General features: G+C 40.8%; 2 protein-coding genes across 2 annotated transcripts in view; both read right to left on the reverse strand.

Annotated features, from left to right (window-relative positions):
* The window catches only part of TAB2 (TGF-beta activated kinase 1 (MAP3K7) binding protein 2), a 183,818-nt gene that overhangs the window by 137,296 nt on the left and 29,985 nt on the right, over positions 1-16,537 (reverse strand). The gene's annotated exons all lie outside the window — the stretch shown is intronic.
* Positions 338-16,537, reverse strand: part of UST (uronyl 2-sulfotransferase) — a 165,985-nt gene continuing 149,785 nt past the window's right edge. The window contains exon 8 of the mRNA XM_069852158.1: positions 338-1,640. Coding sequence (XP_069708259.1) covers positions 1,360-1,640 — 281 coding nt within the window. The 3' untranslated portion in view covers positions 338-1,359. The remainder of the gene's footprint in view (positions 1,641-16,537) is intronic.

Consider the following 16,537-nt stretch of genomic DNA (forward strand, 5'->3'; position numbering starts at 1 on the left):
AATAGCTGCATGCAGGTTTGTCACTTCTGCACCCGGCAGGCTGTTGAACAGCTGGCAAGCCTGCATGTCACAGGGAACACCAGGAACCCTCACCTTAAAGACAGAATCATGTCATATATTGGAGCCATTGCCCTTTCCCCTTCCAGCCTCCACCCACCCCGTTTCTAGCGTTTGACGATAATACTTGTAGTGATTAACAAGGGCAGCTTTCACAGTGATTCTCTTACCAACCAATCACTGAATCAGCTTTGGTTTCACAGTACGCCTGTTTCTTTTCTTTGTTTTACCATTCTGAAGTATTTCCACTAGACAAGTACGTCCACGTTGTTAATTGAACTTCTAGCCATACTGACAGCAGATATCTGGCGTTTGTGCAGGTGGGGCAGCTGCGTTCAGCTTAAGATATGAACAACTAAACTCTGCAAGTGCAGAAATACCTGTCATGCTTAATAGGAGTTCCAGATCATCTGCATTTTTTAAAGAGTGACTTTTTCTGTATGTCTTTGAATTTGTGACCCATAAGAAGAATAAAAATCTACAAATACCCTTCCTGAACATGAAAACTGTACACAGCACTTTTTCCTTCAGTGTCTAATAGAAACGTACTCCACTGCAGAAACAAAACTCTACAGTTAAGGTAATCCTGCCTTACACTTTTCATCTGTTGTTGCCATTCACTGACCAGGTAACTTCTTCCACTCTATGAACCAGAAGTGTTTACCAAAAACATCTAGTTCCTGCACGTTGCCTTATGCCCACTAATATTAATTTGCCAGAATAGCAGCTTTGCCCTCCCGCACAGGGTTATACAGAAGCCATTATGTAGCCCTTTTCTGAACCTGCCATCCTCGACGTGCACAAGCAGGACAATGGCTCTGACTGTGCCACTGGGATACCAGGGTGGTCTGGGCAAAATGAATCACTCTTCCGAAATGGCTCACTGCCTGCAGTAGTTTGCATTGCCAGCAGCGTTATGCAATGAGCACCTGTTTCTGGAGGAAGATGAGAGTGTAAAATATACTTCTTGAGACCACCTAATCTATTCTTTTATGTTTTGCAGGTTCCCAGAGGACTGTTGCGTACACCAGAAGTTATTTTGTGATGGATAGCAGATAATTCTCTCTTGAACCATACTATAGCAAGAATGTTACAGAGCCAACACTGTATAACGATTCATGCCTGCAAAACCAAGTATCTGCTGATGGCCCCAAGCATGTGGGAATAGTCTTTTCTGTTCCATTTGAAATGCTGCTGCCCATTAACTCAGTTCCTTAAGGAATCGCTTTTAATAATAATTAAAAAAAAATCTTAACAAAGCTGGAGAAGTCACCAGAAGAGAAAGCATAGCTCTTCCATCCATCACCTTTTATAGATATCCTCTAGCCACTTTTCATCATCTTCTTCATCGTCTATCGGTTCCTCCGTTTCCAGGGGAGAAGGAATGAAGAACTCGGGTCTGGGACGTGGTTTCCTGATATGAGACTTCAGTCCAAACTTGCGTTTTAGCAGGTGGAACTGTTCTTTGACATAGTAATAAAACTCATATTCATATCTCATGCGTTGGTAGAGAATCTGTATTGCTTCTGGAGAGGGGACGGTCTTTTTCACTGTTACAGTCAGATTGCCAAGTTTCCTATGTTCTGCAAGAAAACAAAAAAGCAGCAACATGGTGGATGCTGTTTAATGAGACTAGACCTAAGCTCCAAAACTTTATTTTTAAAGCATAAGGCATGGCCTTACTGCATTATTGATAAAAATAGGCTTAATCTTTCTCCCTAATAACGGAACTACTTTTAACAAGAGATGAAAACATATAGAAGTTTGAAACTAGACTTGCATGTTTAAATATGGCTTGTTCATACATGGCATTTGGCACTACATGCAGTCACAGAGGATCTTAATTGGCAATGGTTATTTGAAAATGCAAATTAGGTCATACCAATTGTAAGCATAAACTACATGTATAGAAACCCATAGTCTTATCATTCAAATCCAAACACATATATATCAATCTGAATCCATCTATTTGTACTGCCTCAAATGCCAAAGAGAAATCCTTGTATTTTACACGATTACATAGACAAACTGTTGCAGTGAAGAAGGGCTGGATTTTGACATGGAAACCTAATTCTTTTTTTAGCAGCAGTTCTGCAAGTTGGAGGAATTAAGAAGGGTCAGGTCATGAAGCACGGCAAAGAAAAAGCAAGGAGGAAGCAGACAACAAAGAACTTCCACATTTCCAAACAGGTCCCAGCAACAACAACCACCCTCACTTCCAGAAGGAGTCCCTGAATAAAAATGGAATTTATCATGGGCAGCAGTCTGCTCACATGAGCAGTCCAGACTGAAGTCTTCCAAAGGGCCTACCAGCAGAGCTAATCACATCCTTAGCAGCTCTACAGAGAAACACACAATCACTTGCATGTAAGGCTAAGGGATGAACTGTAGGTTCCTAGTAGGAAAAGTGAGTTGTTCTTGGGATTCCACAAGCAATACATTAATCCAAGAGAAATAATAAAGAAGAATGTTTTAGGGAAGAGAGGAATTTTAACCAAAGAAAAACCTTTTTATTTCAAGAGGTAATAAAAGATGAACAAATCCAGCTAACAAATACAACAGCAATGATCTTTAGACAAAAAGTTGGCATTATGCCAGATTTTAGATCTTGAAATGTACCACAGGGCATAGAGTACACAGTATGAACTTATTTCTTTAAATTTTAAACAATGATGTTCATATAGCTTAGGGTATGCACAGCTATAAACATATTCTAATTTTCAGACAATGGACACACATTTTCCTACTTCAGAGTAAAGGAATTAAAGAAAAACAACTGAAAGCTGTTCATTTTAATAATACTACATGAGACAGCAAATGCTTCTGGGCTAGGCATTCTCATATTCATTTGACTTAATTGGGTGAAACACATCTGGTTCAGAAAATAAGTTACATCTGAAAGAGGCATTCTCAAGTTACATCTGAAAGAGGCATTCTCCCTCTCAGTTTGCTTATCAATTACCATCAAAGTAATTGGAAACATAGGAAGGACATGATACAAGGAGAGAATAGGTCAACAAGATACAAAATGTAATGTTCTAAATCACACACAAAAAATAATTAAACTATTAATTTTATTTCGCATTTGCACTTTCAATTCCTTCTCTAGAGAATGGTTTTCATCAGTTGGTAAAAAATTAAAACATGATGCTTTCTAATTAAATGGAGTTTTAATGCCGAACTTTGTAGTTCTTTACATTGAAATCTGTCTCTACTCATATATCTACAGTAATTAAACAACTTATTACACTTTGCAGTGATATATGGTGATATATGCTCTATACTTACTGACTGTTCATAGATTTGTATGGTTTTATTTAGGTAGAAGCAAAATGAATAAAATATAGAAAAGCTGAATTTCAAAGTAAAGAAATGATCTTTAATATGCTGTCTAGCTATGAAAAAGTGTAAAGGAATGACCATGAAATGCTTGCATTTAAAATAGATGTTAACATAGAATGCATCACCTGTAGCTAATGAATGGAGTGAAATATTTTTGGTGAAAATACTTGGGTTGCCCAAAAACTTACTCTCTTTTACACCACCTTTACTCAGAGACCAGCACGGACTAACTAATGTCTCGTCTTTCTAAATTCTCAGTCAGTTGTTCACGTTGCCATTGATGACTATTAGTCAAATTGATGACTATTAGTTCCAGGAAAGACACTGCATTCAGTCTGTCCTTAGGTGAGAAGGCAATGTCCTTATGATTATTGAGCACTTCAAGACATTCCTTTTTCTGGTGCTTAGTTGGTAGGTCCTGCCAGCTTTGCAGTCTAGTTTTCTTTACAAACTCAGCAGCAAATATACACTACTAAATATTGCATTTATTAAGCTTAAGCGTTTATAGTGCTTGCCAACTTCACTTTTACTTTACATAGGTTATTTCTGTTACAGAAAACACCATTTACCTCGCTGGAAAAAGCTCTTTACTTATATGGTCCCTCCAGGACTCTAACACCACTTCTGACAGCTCCAGTTCCCTTTGGTGGCTGCTCCTCCCAGCAGAGAAGGACACTAGTGTTCAACCCATGAGTGCTGCCAATGATGACAAGGTGAAAAGCACTAGACTGTTTTCTTGGAAGGGTGGTCAATATGGGGTAGGACCTGCTGAAGGGGAATTTACTGGTGCTGTGCCAGGCAGGGAGCAGCCCGCTGGCACCTCCTCTGCCAAAGCAGCCAGGTGCTGCACGCCACCCTCGTGGTGGGCAGTAAGAAAGCAGCAAAATTCTGAAATTGCAGTAATCATAACATAGAGGATTCCTGGATGCGTGCAATTTTTCTTTGCTCTATGTGCACACCTCCTTCTATGGATGTATACATATGTACAGATAGAAACACCCACACTCTAAGAGGCTACAGGAGCAACATAGATTTCTCTGGCTTCTGTTGGTTTGCCTCACAGTATAATCATCAATGACTATAGTGCTTAAATACCTGTGAGGTGCTGGTTGTCAGATGGTGTGAGCTCGGGCTGTGCCTGGTTGCAGGCTCAGCCTTTTGATAAAACAAGTGAACTTTGCAATTTTTGCACTTGAATTTTATTTAGACTGGTTTCTAATCTTAAATACTCTAAAAAGGCTCATTAATACAAACATGAATTAAATCACAGAACTGCCCCTTGTAGTCACCTTAACCACCTCTTCTCATCAGAGAAGCAAAATGGAAAAACTAGGCAGATCTGGCTTAAGGCCAAAATAACAATCTGCATATGCTACAATAAACCCAGCTGTCCCACCAAAGGACCCCTATTTTATGACCTTTGAGACAGCTAACCATATGGAGGGCAACAAACTACACCATTTACTTTTTAAAGGTTTTTTTTTTAAACTGTGTTTGCTTTGGCTTTCCTTTAAATTACTAAAAAGAATGCACTATACAGTAACCCAGCCTCCCAATGCAGGCTGCTCATGCCTTGAGTGAAGACTAAATGGGTATGCAGATATGGATGAAGAAAATTAAATTCTTTTGGGTTACCAGGTTTTGAATATTTACCGTTACTCTCCCCACTGTCACTTTTTTCATTCTGTTTTTTTTTAAACGAAGAAACTGGCGTTACTCATTGCAGCAACTGAAACCATAGGGAAAAGTGGTTTTTATAATTTGTGTCTCAAAAAAACTTGTATTGCCATATTTAGACAAAATGATCCTAAAGGCATTCTCCACCTCAAAAGATAATTTCAGAGCGATGCTTTCTCCAGTGCCCTGTCGTTTCAGCGGGTGTGACACAGATGCTTGCCCTGCAGCGCCGCTCCGCTGCTCCTGGACAAAGCCACAGGGAGTCCAGCACCCTTGGGGAATCTGTCAGGGAAAGACGAACCAGGCTGGAGCCAGCACAGGGTGGCTGCAGGCAAGCATAACCTTGGGCTTGCCTGACTAATGCTTGCAGTGGAAAAAAACCACGCCGAGCTCTGCTGCTTTAAGGGTGTGTGAATATGATGGCTGTCACAGATACAGTAAACTCATTTCCTGGAACTACACGGGGAGGCCCCGTGTTTCCATCATATGCAGCTGGGCTACAGCACATACCTACTTCTCCACAGTTTTAAATGGAAATAAGCCTATGTCACTGTGGCTTCTTATTATGCCGCTCAAATGATCTCTGTGGTGCTAAAACAGGGCTCCGAAGGCTATGTTGGAAATGATCTCTCCCCCTCCGAACACCTAATCACAGCTCAGCAGAAAACTTTCTAGCACAACTGATCCACTTTTTAAACTTGAAGTTTTTCGCTGGGCTCTTGACAAGATGGTTTTAGGAGAAGAGATGAGGTGCCGACATGTTTGGCCATGGGGCTGCTACTGCCCAGGAGAGCGCTGGACCCAATGCAGGTCCCAGGTTGCAGGAAGGATGGTGGCACTGTGGCTTTACTGCACAACCGAGTGCCTCACATAGGCTCATGTTTGCTAAAGGAAAGCCAGGACAGTGGAGAAAACCTAACACAGTCACTGACGGGGAAGAATGGTATTAAAAAACAAAGTTGATGAAAAAGTTAGTGGTAATTTGTTCCATAGCATCTATTAGATTTGTCTGTCTAAAATACTATGAATCCCAATTATTAACCTTCTTACTGCTAGTTTACTGTCTTAGATATTCACATCAACAAAATAAGGTGTAAGTTTTAACAATATGTAGATAAAGATTAGATACTCATGTCCATACTAAGACAGTTATGCTAGGCTCACTAGCAATGCCTGCTTTGTTTTAGCATTTCTGTCCTGATTTATCCTGCATTTCACAGAATCACCAGGTTGGAAAAGACCCACTGGATCATCGAGTCCAACCATTCCTATCAATCACTAAACCATGCCCCTCAGCGCCTCATCCACCCCTGTCCTTTAAACACCTCCAGGGAAGATGACTATTTGATGACATGGAATGACTCCTAATTCCAAGTCATTAGGAAAACTCTGCCCCCCTCACACACAGCAATGTTCAGTCTTCTAAAAGTCAGATACAGGCCCCTCTGAAAGGACAGCTCTTCAGGGGTCATGGAAACACACAGAACTCCAGTTACCTGCAATCCTAGGCAAACTGGATGTCCTATTTATCAAACAGGGATCTTGGGTGCAAATACACTGGACTGTAATTAGCATGGACACTGCAGAACACTGGCTACCAATGACAGAGGCTGAACTAGGTGAGACACTTACAGCAATGCTCTTCTTTCTTACCACTAAAATGAATAAGGAAACCACAGGAAGAATAATGTCATTGTTAACTTAGTATAATTGAATTATTAACATTAATATGGACAAAAGGCAGGGAGCTCAGAGAATAACCTGGCAGAGAAAACTGGAAGGATGCCAAAACAGACATTAGTCAGGAAGAGCTCACAGAGGTAATCTGAAAAACATATAATCAAACAACTACTAATGCTCAAGGATGTAAACACCAAGGAGGCATGGTATAAAATCAGAACCCAGACGAAACATGACGAAAAAAGAAAGAATAACGTTAGTGATAATTGTAAGAAGTACTTCGGGCCAATAAGGCTGAAAATAACAAAAGAAACATCCTTCTATGCTATGCAAGTAACATATTTTGGGAATATATTGTAGATGTCAACACTGCACTTGTCTGGCTGTCAAGTGGACAATGTAACAGTGATATGCATTCAGCAGTGCTCTGAAATACTACTTAAATTAAAGGCATTAAATCACTATTATGAAACATTGTCCTTATAATGCACTAAGTAAAGCAAATACGCAACTTTCTCCGTACTTTGTAAACAGCTACCACTCTCTCAGTTCTTTTCTCTAGCCAGGAAGTATTTACCATGAAATCTCCAATGCTGCTCTTGGAAACTTCATGGTGTTATGCCTTTCCTCCTACAAGTTCATAGCTGTGGATTTCGAGCTGCGTGGGACGCCTCAGCCGAACCTCCTGTACCACGCACTGCCTCTGCTGCTGCCCTAGCCTGGAAACATGCTCTATCTCACACATGATCAGATAACAAATCTCAGCAGGATCTTCTAAGAGACTCCTTTATTTGGTGTACTTTAATGCTACATTCCCAGCTATGGTAAGTTAACACAGAAGGAAAAAAAACGCTGAACACACAATGGCAGAGCGAAAAAGTGGATTCTTATGAGAAAGTGGTCAGGCACTTTTATTGCTGTTAAGCAACTTCTAAGTTGAACTACACAATTTGGAGGTGCCAAACCCAAAGTAATTTGCAGAGGAAATGCCAGGATTCTCTAGTTAGAGTTGCTGACAGAACTGCTATGGTTGCAGTTCATACATGATTTCTAACGTATCTTTCATAACTGTATAAGTATTATTGAAAGTATCCAATCAAATCTAGATCTGACAAAACCACAATTTAAAAATATGTTCTTACAGATTGCTTGTGAAGAGTGTTGCATAGCAGGTTATGCAGATACTAACATTATTACTTTTTTTCTCACAAGCAGGAAAATCTTCACTACAGGCCTGTTATGCAGAAGATCTGGGACTTGAGAACCTAAAGCAGGCATCTTGCCTTTATGCTTCAAGTCACAGCAGGCTGCTATCTGTGATTTTTGTCCACAAAAAGGAAGTGATAGAAGAGGCATGCTGTGCAAGCTTAAGATGTGTAAGAGGGATGGAGCAAAGTAGAGTTGTCTTTATTTCCATATATTGTACTGATGAGAGCAACACTGGCATATAGTGTCCAGTTCTGCAACCACGTCCTAAATCAGACAGGGCATGACAGCCTCAGAATGAATACTGGGGTTGGAAGGGACGCTTCAGTGAAAGATTATAAATTCATTCTGGTCAGCTTACCAAAAAAAGAAGATTGGGAGGTGACTTGATTACAGCATCTGCATATTTTCATGGTGAGAAAACTATGGGTATTGAAGGGTTAGAAGCAGAAACCAAAGAAATGTGGTCTGGAAGTAAGGAACAGCTTTTAAAAGCAGTGAAGGTGACTAATCACTAGAACAAACCAAAAAGAGTTGATTTGCTATCACTTCATATTTTTACATCAATGCTGGATAACTTAACCAACTCCCGATACTGATGTCTGCCCAAGTAAGAGACACTGTAGCACACAAAAAGCCAAACTGAATGAATGACCCAATGGTCCATTTAAGTCTTTCACAGATGCAAGTTCCAAAAGTCTTGCACATGTCAGCTTCCGAGTCTAGAGTACCACTTGCAAAAGCCTTTTTGTCAGTTCCTTTGAGATACCTCAGTGTGAATGTCATTTTTAGAAGATGTCTGAACACCTAACTGCCTACCTTTTCCAGCTGTTGGCTCTTCAAACCTAGTTGTCACCACCCTGTAGTATCAGGCCTTGCAGGAATGTAGAGTAACACTGCTTTTTAAAAAAAAGGATGAGAACATTGCTTTGAAAATTATAAATTCTAAGTGCTGCCACTTTCTGTTTTCTTAGAGCATACAAATGACTGCTTACTGCTTTATATAAGAATAACCACTGAAATGACCCAATAATAAAATCAACGCACTGCCAAGGTAAAACCACTTACTGATAGGGTATACAGGACCGGAAGATCTACATTACTGTATGACAACTGCTATTAAAATGGGAAGAAAAAAAAAGCTATCAGTTCTCTTCTCCCATGGGAGAAAGTTGGCAGTTCTAAGAAGATTTTCTCCCAACTCTGTGTGCACACAGACAGTAGAAAGCCCTGAAATTGCTTTATTCCTTATTATTGCAAGTTACAGGCGGTCAAGAGAAAATTCTCTCTCTTTTCTTAGGTTCTTTTGTGTATAATGAGTGACTGAAGGCAGTCAGGGGCTGAGGCACTGGTGAAGAAGGAATAATGCTACCAGAGCAGAAACAGCACACTGTTCCTTTCAAGTTCACCCCCTCCTGGCCCACAGCCCGACAGCTTTGGCCAGCTGCCAGCGTATTGGGACAAAGGCTTCCTCCTCTGGCCAAAACTGAGGAAAGGGGTCCGTTGTTTAACACAGGCAGACTTGTTTCAGCAAGAAAAAAAAAAAACTAAGAAGAAGGGATTTATATTAACTGGAAGTCCTGGGAGAGGAGAGAAATCTCCTAGTGTGGCTAATGCAATTCTCACCCCATGCTTTTCCTGGAGAGGGAACATCTTGATTCTCTGCTCTTCAGGCCAAAAGGCAAAGTAGAATGTCTCAACAGGGCCAAGCACTAAGGCCGCCAGCATCTTTGTGTCCCCCAAGGTTACTAGGAACCAGAAACAAGAATGCATCTTTCCCCCTTGAAGTAAGCCTCAGGTAACCCGCTGCTCCCCTCCATGCCTGTACTAATAAGCTTGTGTAAGGGGTGAGCATCCTCACTAATAAAAATAAATTTATATTCACCTAGCAGACCTTGAAGAGTCTGACGGACAGATAAGCCAAACATTTAGCTATCTCAGGATTTCACAGTGACTAAGGCTCCTGCTGGATTTCCACAGTCACAAAAGCCAAGTCAAGGTGCATTCTACCTGGGCTTTTTGTCATCTCGTAACAGCCTGCAAGCCTGGTCTGCGATGGGGAGCTTGGGACACTTGGGATTTGCTGTGAGTTGAGAGGTTGTGCCTCTCCCTGAAACCTGAGGCAGATATTGTTGCAGAGGTTACACAGAGTCACAATGGCTCTTCATGCCAACCTCAGCACTAGTTTGACTCTGAGCACCGAAGTGCCTGGGTAAGGTGAGGCCACATCACAGGATGCTGTGTCTCAGTAAGCTGTGGCAGGAGACTTCCCCATGTGATTATTTATACATCTGAGAGTTTTTGGAAGCAGGCCGCAATTCAGGAAGTGTGACTTTAACTTGCTTGAGTTAATATAAATGAATACAAGACATTTTTAGGAGCTTACATGCTGTTCAAACACCACTGAGATTTACACACACGTGTACTTGCTTTGTAAGCAAAAGATTTTTCTCCTGAAGGAGGGGGGGAAACAGCATTCCTGACACATGCTTATGAGACCAAGATCTTTGCAGACAAAGGCCCCCCTATGCACCCTATGCATCTGCACCAGCCAGCAGCAGACAGCCTCCCCCACAGTACCACTCATTTGTCTTCAGTTACTTAGGTGATCAGCATCAAGAGCAATCCATTGTGGAAAAGGAGTTTGCTCAATGATCAACTCACATTTAACATTACTGTGCTGGTGGGGAAGAGATACACGGGCACATCTATCAACTTGTTTACAGGGAGTATGTTCTCAGTAGCCTTAGCTCTATTGCAGATTAAAGGAACTAGCTGAATACTGTCGAAACACCCAGGAATCAGAATGGGAGATTTACAGGGTAGGAAAAGCCACTGCTCCTGCACTTAGTCCTGCAAATTGTGTTATGTCTGCACTGTTTCAACCACTAGTTTCATTCCAGTGTTAAAGACACTGGCTAGTATCAAAGTTTCCAGGACAACTGCACTGTTTTGTTTTAATGACAATACTAGCCCTGACATAATGACTACCATCCTTCAAGATTATATGATAAAATGACCTGCTGCCTTTTCCATTTCAGTATTTATGGGCAAATGTGTGCATTAGCACCTCTGAATGAGGATAAAATGGGACAGAAACCAGGAAGGATGTGACAGCAATTAGGAAGAGCTCTTCATGAAAAATCAGTTTTGTGAGGGAGCAAGGTTACTAAAAAGAACACTAAACCCGCAACAAACCAGGCTTTTGATGAAGAATGTTGCAATTTACTACATGCCATTCTTCAGAAAAGGTGAAATAAAGGCCCCCAACATTATTCACAAGACATGCAACATTTAAGAGTTGCATCAAGATAAAGAGAGAAACCCTCTTGTTGTGGTTTGACCCAGCTAACAGCCAAGCACCCATGTGGCTACTTACTCAGTCCTCTTGTCCTCACAATGGGAAGAGGGAGAGAACAGGAAGAATAAACGCAAGAATGGATAGAGATAATAGCAGTTGAATAGGTGGGAGAAAAAAGCAATACAAAGGAAAACCTTCTCCACCTCCCACAGACACACTGATTCTCAGCCAGTATCTGAGCAACCACCACCTTGGAAGCCAAAAGCCATGGTCTTCCTCCTCCACCCCTCCTTTTATTGCTAGGCATGATATTATACAGTATGGACTATCCCTCTGGTCAGTTTAGGTCAGCTGGCATCCTGGCTGTTTCCCCTTCCAACCTCTTGCCCATCTCCAGCATGCTGACTGAGGAGGAAGGATGAGAAGCAGAGAAGGCCTTGACACTGTATGAGCTCTGGCTCAGCAACAGACAAAATACAGTTGGATTGTCAGCTTTGTTTTAGCCACAAATCCAAATTGCAGCACTATATAGGCTGCTATAGAGAAAGTTAGCTCGAACCCATCCAGAGCCAGCAGAGTAAAAAATGGCTGCTGTCAGGTGTGGGCAAACCTGTCTCTAGGAAATTTAAAATACACACAAAATACATACATAATGCATACAACAGGCACAATGGATCTGATGAAGTACCCGCTTATTCACTGTATTGAATATTTGAATGGTGGCCAGCAGTGGATGCTTGCAGGAGGAGTGGCAGAGGCACAGACTGTGCCTTCCCCCACTGCCGTCTCACAGCTTCTGGTGTTCAGCAGCTGCGCACCCCTCAAGGCAGAAGCTGCATGGATGGCTACTAAATGTAGTGACACAATGAACTTCTCCATGAGTGTGGCGGTTTTGCAATTCTACCAAGGTTTTGGTCATCATCAGCATGGTGCGTTGCAGGGAGTTCCACACTGAAGTTATTTGTTGGTTTAAAAACCCAAACCCACAACCAAGACAACTGAACCCTTTATGTCTATTTTAAACTTTAAACAAGCCTAATCATTCTGCATTCAAACTCTTTGCATGGTTCTTTTTCTTTTTTTTTTTTTTGTTTCTAATATGTGCCACTTTAGTTGTCTCTTTTCCAAATTCAGAGGTCTATTTATTACATTTCTTTTCCTATGAAAGCTGCTCCGTGTTTCTGACCATCTCCCTTGCCCCTGCTTTGTACCATTTCTAATTCTGTCAGATCCTTTTGGGGATGGTGTGATTAAAGCTACAAATAACTAATGAAAACACCACAATTTCTGATTAAAAAGCCATACAATGTAACTAATTTAAACTTCTGTCCTATTTAAGAATTGGAAGTAAATGATAACTTATGTGCCTTTACCACAGATTTCAATTTTTGCTTGTCCCAGAGCACAGACTGAGAATACTTCTTTAAGGAAAAAGGCAATTCAGGACAAGAGATTTCTTCAACTTCACAGGCTAATTCTAAAAGCAAGAGGAAATCCTATCAGTAAACTTATCTAACTTATCCTATCTAACTTATCTGGTAAAGTAAGGTAGCAAATATCGTTAAGAATTGAGTTAACATTTCAGTGCCTAATTTCAATAGTTGCTCCTCAAAACAACAAATCTGAGTCTGAATCTATTCAACTGGCTAAGCTTACCAGGAAACAAATACCTAAATATCACTCTTGCACAACAGTTCAAAGAAATCCCCAAACCATAATTGATCAGCTTTTTAAAATTTGCAGACAGAATGCACCATTGAATATATCCTTTTTTTTTTTCTTTAAAAGAATATTTCAATGAATTTCTGTGGAAAACATGATGAAAAAGTTATCTGAAAAAATGGTACATTTAGGATTTCTGTAGTAACAAAAAAATGAAAAAAAAAGAAAAAAAAAGGCAAGGGAGCTCTGAATGGCCTGTTGGAAAAAAATAAATTAATCTCTTGGAGCCTTGGCACACATTTATGTAGAAGGGACACCTACTGCGTACACGCACTTACACATAGCAACAGGGCCCTAAGGCATATGTTTTGATCAGGCTCAGCACTCACTGGGCAACTAATACATGCAATCAGGTTTTAGCTTAGTGCTGAGTAGGCGGGTCCCAGGACCTAGTTCTTTGTCTAGAGGAAGGCCAAGTTCCCCTGTAAGCCCATGGGTGCTGGGAATATCAAATTGTGACTCTGAGCTCTTTAAAAATACTTTCCTCACAGGCTACTCTGGTGTGGCCACTGACTATGCTCATCAGTTTCTAAACAAACACAGTAACCCGGGCACATCACGTTCAGCTGAAACTTCATCCATCTGCTTGCCACAGTAGTTGACAGCATTTCTGGCACATTACCAGAGCATTTAATTTTGTTAAGTACATTTACTGAAGAAACAAAACCCCCTAAGCTGGGCGAATATAAAGGTCTCATAAATGTAACTACTTTTTTTTTTTCTTTTTCCCCCCTTTGGTCTGAATAACAGCGGGAAATGAGAAACCACAAGGCTGAAGGAAGTGAAAGGACTATTTATGTAGCATGGGAAAAATTAAACTGAGATTCAACACTTTGAAGTGGGTGACATCTGTTTATCTAAATACTTTTGTTGCATCTCTTCAGCCTTTGATTTTTCAGTCTGCTTGCTAAGACTTAGAAACAGGGATGCGATGCTAGATTTGTGTCTCGATTTTAGCAGCAATCTGTGTAAGTTCTGCCACTACTTTGAAATCAGCATATTGGTCTGGCATCGCCAATTGCTAACAAAACATAGCAATGCATCATGTGCCATTTCTTCACAAAATTACTCACACATGTATATACAATATAAAAAGATGTGTGGGACTTGGAGTTTTCCCTTTCTGCACATGAGATACAAAATGTATATGCACTAATTTTTTATTTCTGTTGAAACAAAACCTGTTGAACTAGCGGGATGTATACCAAGATGTGGTCTGGAAGGATAAAAGAAGCAGCCTTTAAGTTGAATAGCTGAATTAAGCAGGAACTCAAACCATTGATTTCTACAAGTAGCTTGGAAAAACATGCACCAAGGAAAACAATTTTCAGCGATTCAAAGCAGAACTTTTGGCTAAGTGGTGAGTCTGCCCTTAAAATAGGCTAAATTAATGTGTTCTGCAACTGCACAAAGTACTGGAGCCTGCCAAGGACCCCATGCCGTATTTCACCAGCAGCAGAAGCCAGTGCCAAGTAAATGCTGAAATTCAATACACAGACAAATACGCTTTGCAATTTCATCGCTCTTCTGTTAGCTTCTAAAACTTCTAGATGAACTGGGCTGACATTTTTGCTAAGCTGTTGGCTGAAGTATAAGACGACAGACGGAGGTTTCTTGCTATCAGCCACCTGCATTGGCATTGCTGCACCTAACAGGCAAAGTTGTAGAAACTGCAATTTGTTCCCGTTATTTTCAGCTAATAAGTGCTGAAAATGGTTGACCGTGAAAAGGGTCCCATGGGAACTGTTTTGGATATATCAGGATGTATATACATGTATAGCAGGATGTATGTCTATATATGCCTATTAGGATAATGCTTTTCTTTCAAGTGCTTGGTTGCCAACAGAACTCACCTCACCCTTTTCCATCATGCTGACTGGAAAGAATAATTTGCCATTTGCAAACAAAACAAAATAATCTTAATGAGATACATGTGTCTTATTGCACTTAGAAAGAGTATATATACTCCATGCTAAGTATCTCACCTAATCATTAGAGAAAATAAATTGGTTTAATACACAAAATCATGAGCTGAACTAAGTATCCCAGACCAGGAACGACCATGACCAATTCAAAGTGCTATTTGGCATCCAGGATTCCCAGATTATGCACTGTCTTAAATGGCTTTTAATTGCTACCACAGGCATTCGAAATCTACCACTGAATGTACCACTTTCTGAACTAAATTAAGAATGGGAATGGATAAAACTGGACAAACATGAGTCTCTATGAACCAGGATTCAGCGCAGAAAACCAGATTGAAGACTTCTCAAATACTGAAACACAAGCTGTGGACAGTGCAAGATCAGAGACACATTTCACATGTGTTGTATCCAAAAAATCTTGGAGAGAATGTGGAGGAGGCAATTGGTAAAACTACCTCACTGCCAAATACCTGAGCAGGTTAGTTTGACCACTGTTCACTACCCCAGCTGGCACTGCCATGCATCACTCTGTTAGAGGATCCCTTTATTGTTTTACTCTCCTAACTCCTTCCCCAGGTTTCCTGTCTTCTATAGCTCATTCATTCTAAGCACTCTTTTAGCAGCTCCTTTGGTCACCATGCAGGGGTTTCCCAGAAATTTACTAGAACAGATCATCCTCTTCATGTCCATTGCTCTTGGCAAGGAAGCCCTGAGCTTCCCCTGCCTTTCTTTGTCCTGTAGAGAACTAGGCCATAGACTTTGCTCCTGGAAACATTACAGGAAAATATTCTACCAAGGGTGCTAATGAACCCCCAAACCCTACAACCCCTTGCAACAACAACACCAAAAGCTTAGCTTAAATGGCACTCGATGCACAGATCTATCTACTGGATAGATAAGGAGAGCACTAAGAAGGCAAGATATAAACTTTGGGTTTGTAAGCATACTGTACCCTTGCTTCTACAAATACCATTGCATGTCAACTTGGCAACATCCATCTCTCCCCAGCTGTATACCAGTATCCAGTACAAAAGAGAAATATTCCTGCTGCTGGACTCCAGGCAGCCACTCAGGGCATCAAAGAAACCCCCAGGGAGATAAACAGCCATTTACCTCTCTTCACGGACCATGCAGAGAGTTCAGATTCCCTGGTACATGATTTAAACACCTGACACGAAGTAATGTCAATACCCAGTAAAGCAAAGCAGATTCGTCAGCTGCCTGAAGACCCTTCAAAGATCAGTCACAGCTACTGTGAAATTGGCAGAGTGCTTACAGGGACAGTGGAGAGCGGAAGAAAACTTCAAAAATAAAAATAAGACCTCAATGCCCAGGAAAATATTTAGTGGTATTTAGGTTAAAACAGAGTTTTCTGTGAATATTTTCATTCAACATTTTAAATAAATTTGCTTTGGCTACACTCTCATTCCTGTCATGTCCAATTTCCACTAGCTTTTAGGAGATGTATATTATATATCAGCCACACATTAATTCCATACTCTCATTTTATGTAACAGAAAAAGTACATGTTCTTGCCCAAGCAGTAAACCTCCAAACTTGCTAACTTCCCAAAAGCCCCAAGAGTGCAGCTCTGCAGAGCACCTGGGGCTCTGCTCAGACTGTGCAT

Source organism: Phaenicophaeus curvirostris, chromosome 2, assembly GCF_032191515.1.
Source record: "Phaenicophaeus curvirostris isolate KB17595 chromosome 2, BPBGC_Pcur_1.0, whole genome shotgun sequence".
Taxonomy (NCBI): domain Eukaryota; kingdom Metazoa; phylum Chordata; class Aves; order Cuculiformes; family Cuculidae; genus Phaenicophaeus; species Phaenicophaeus curvirostris.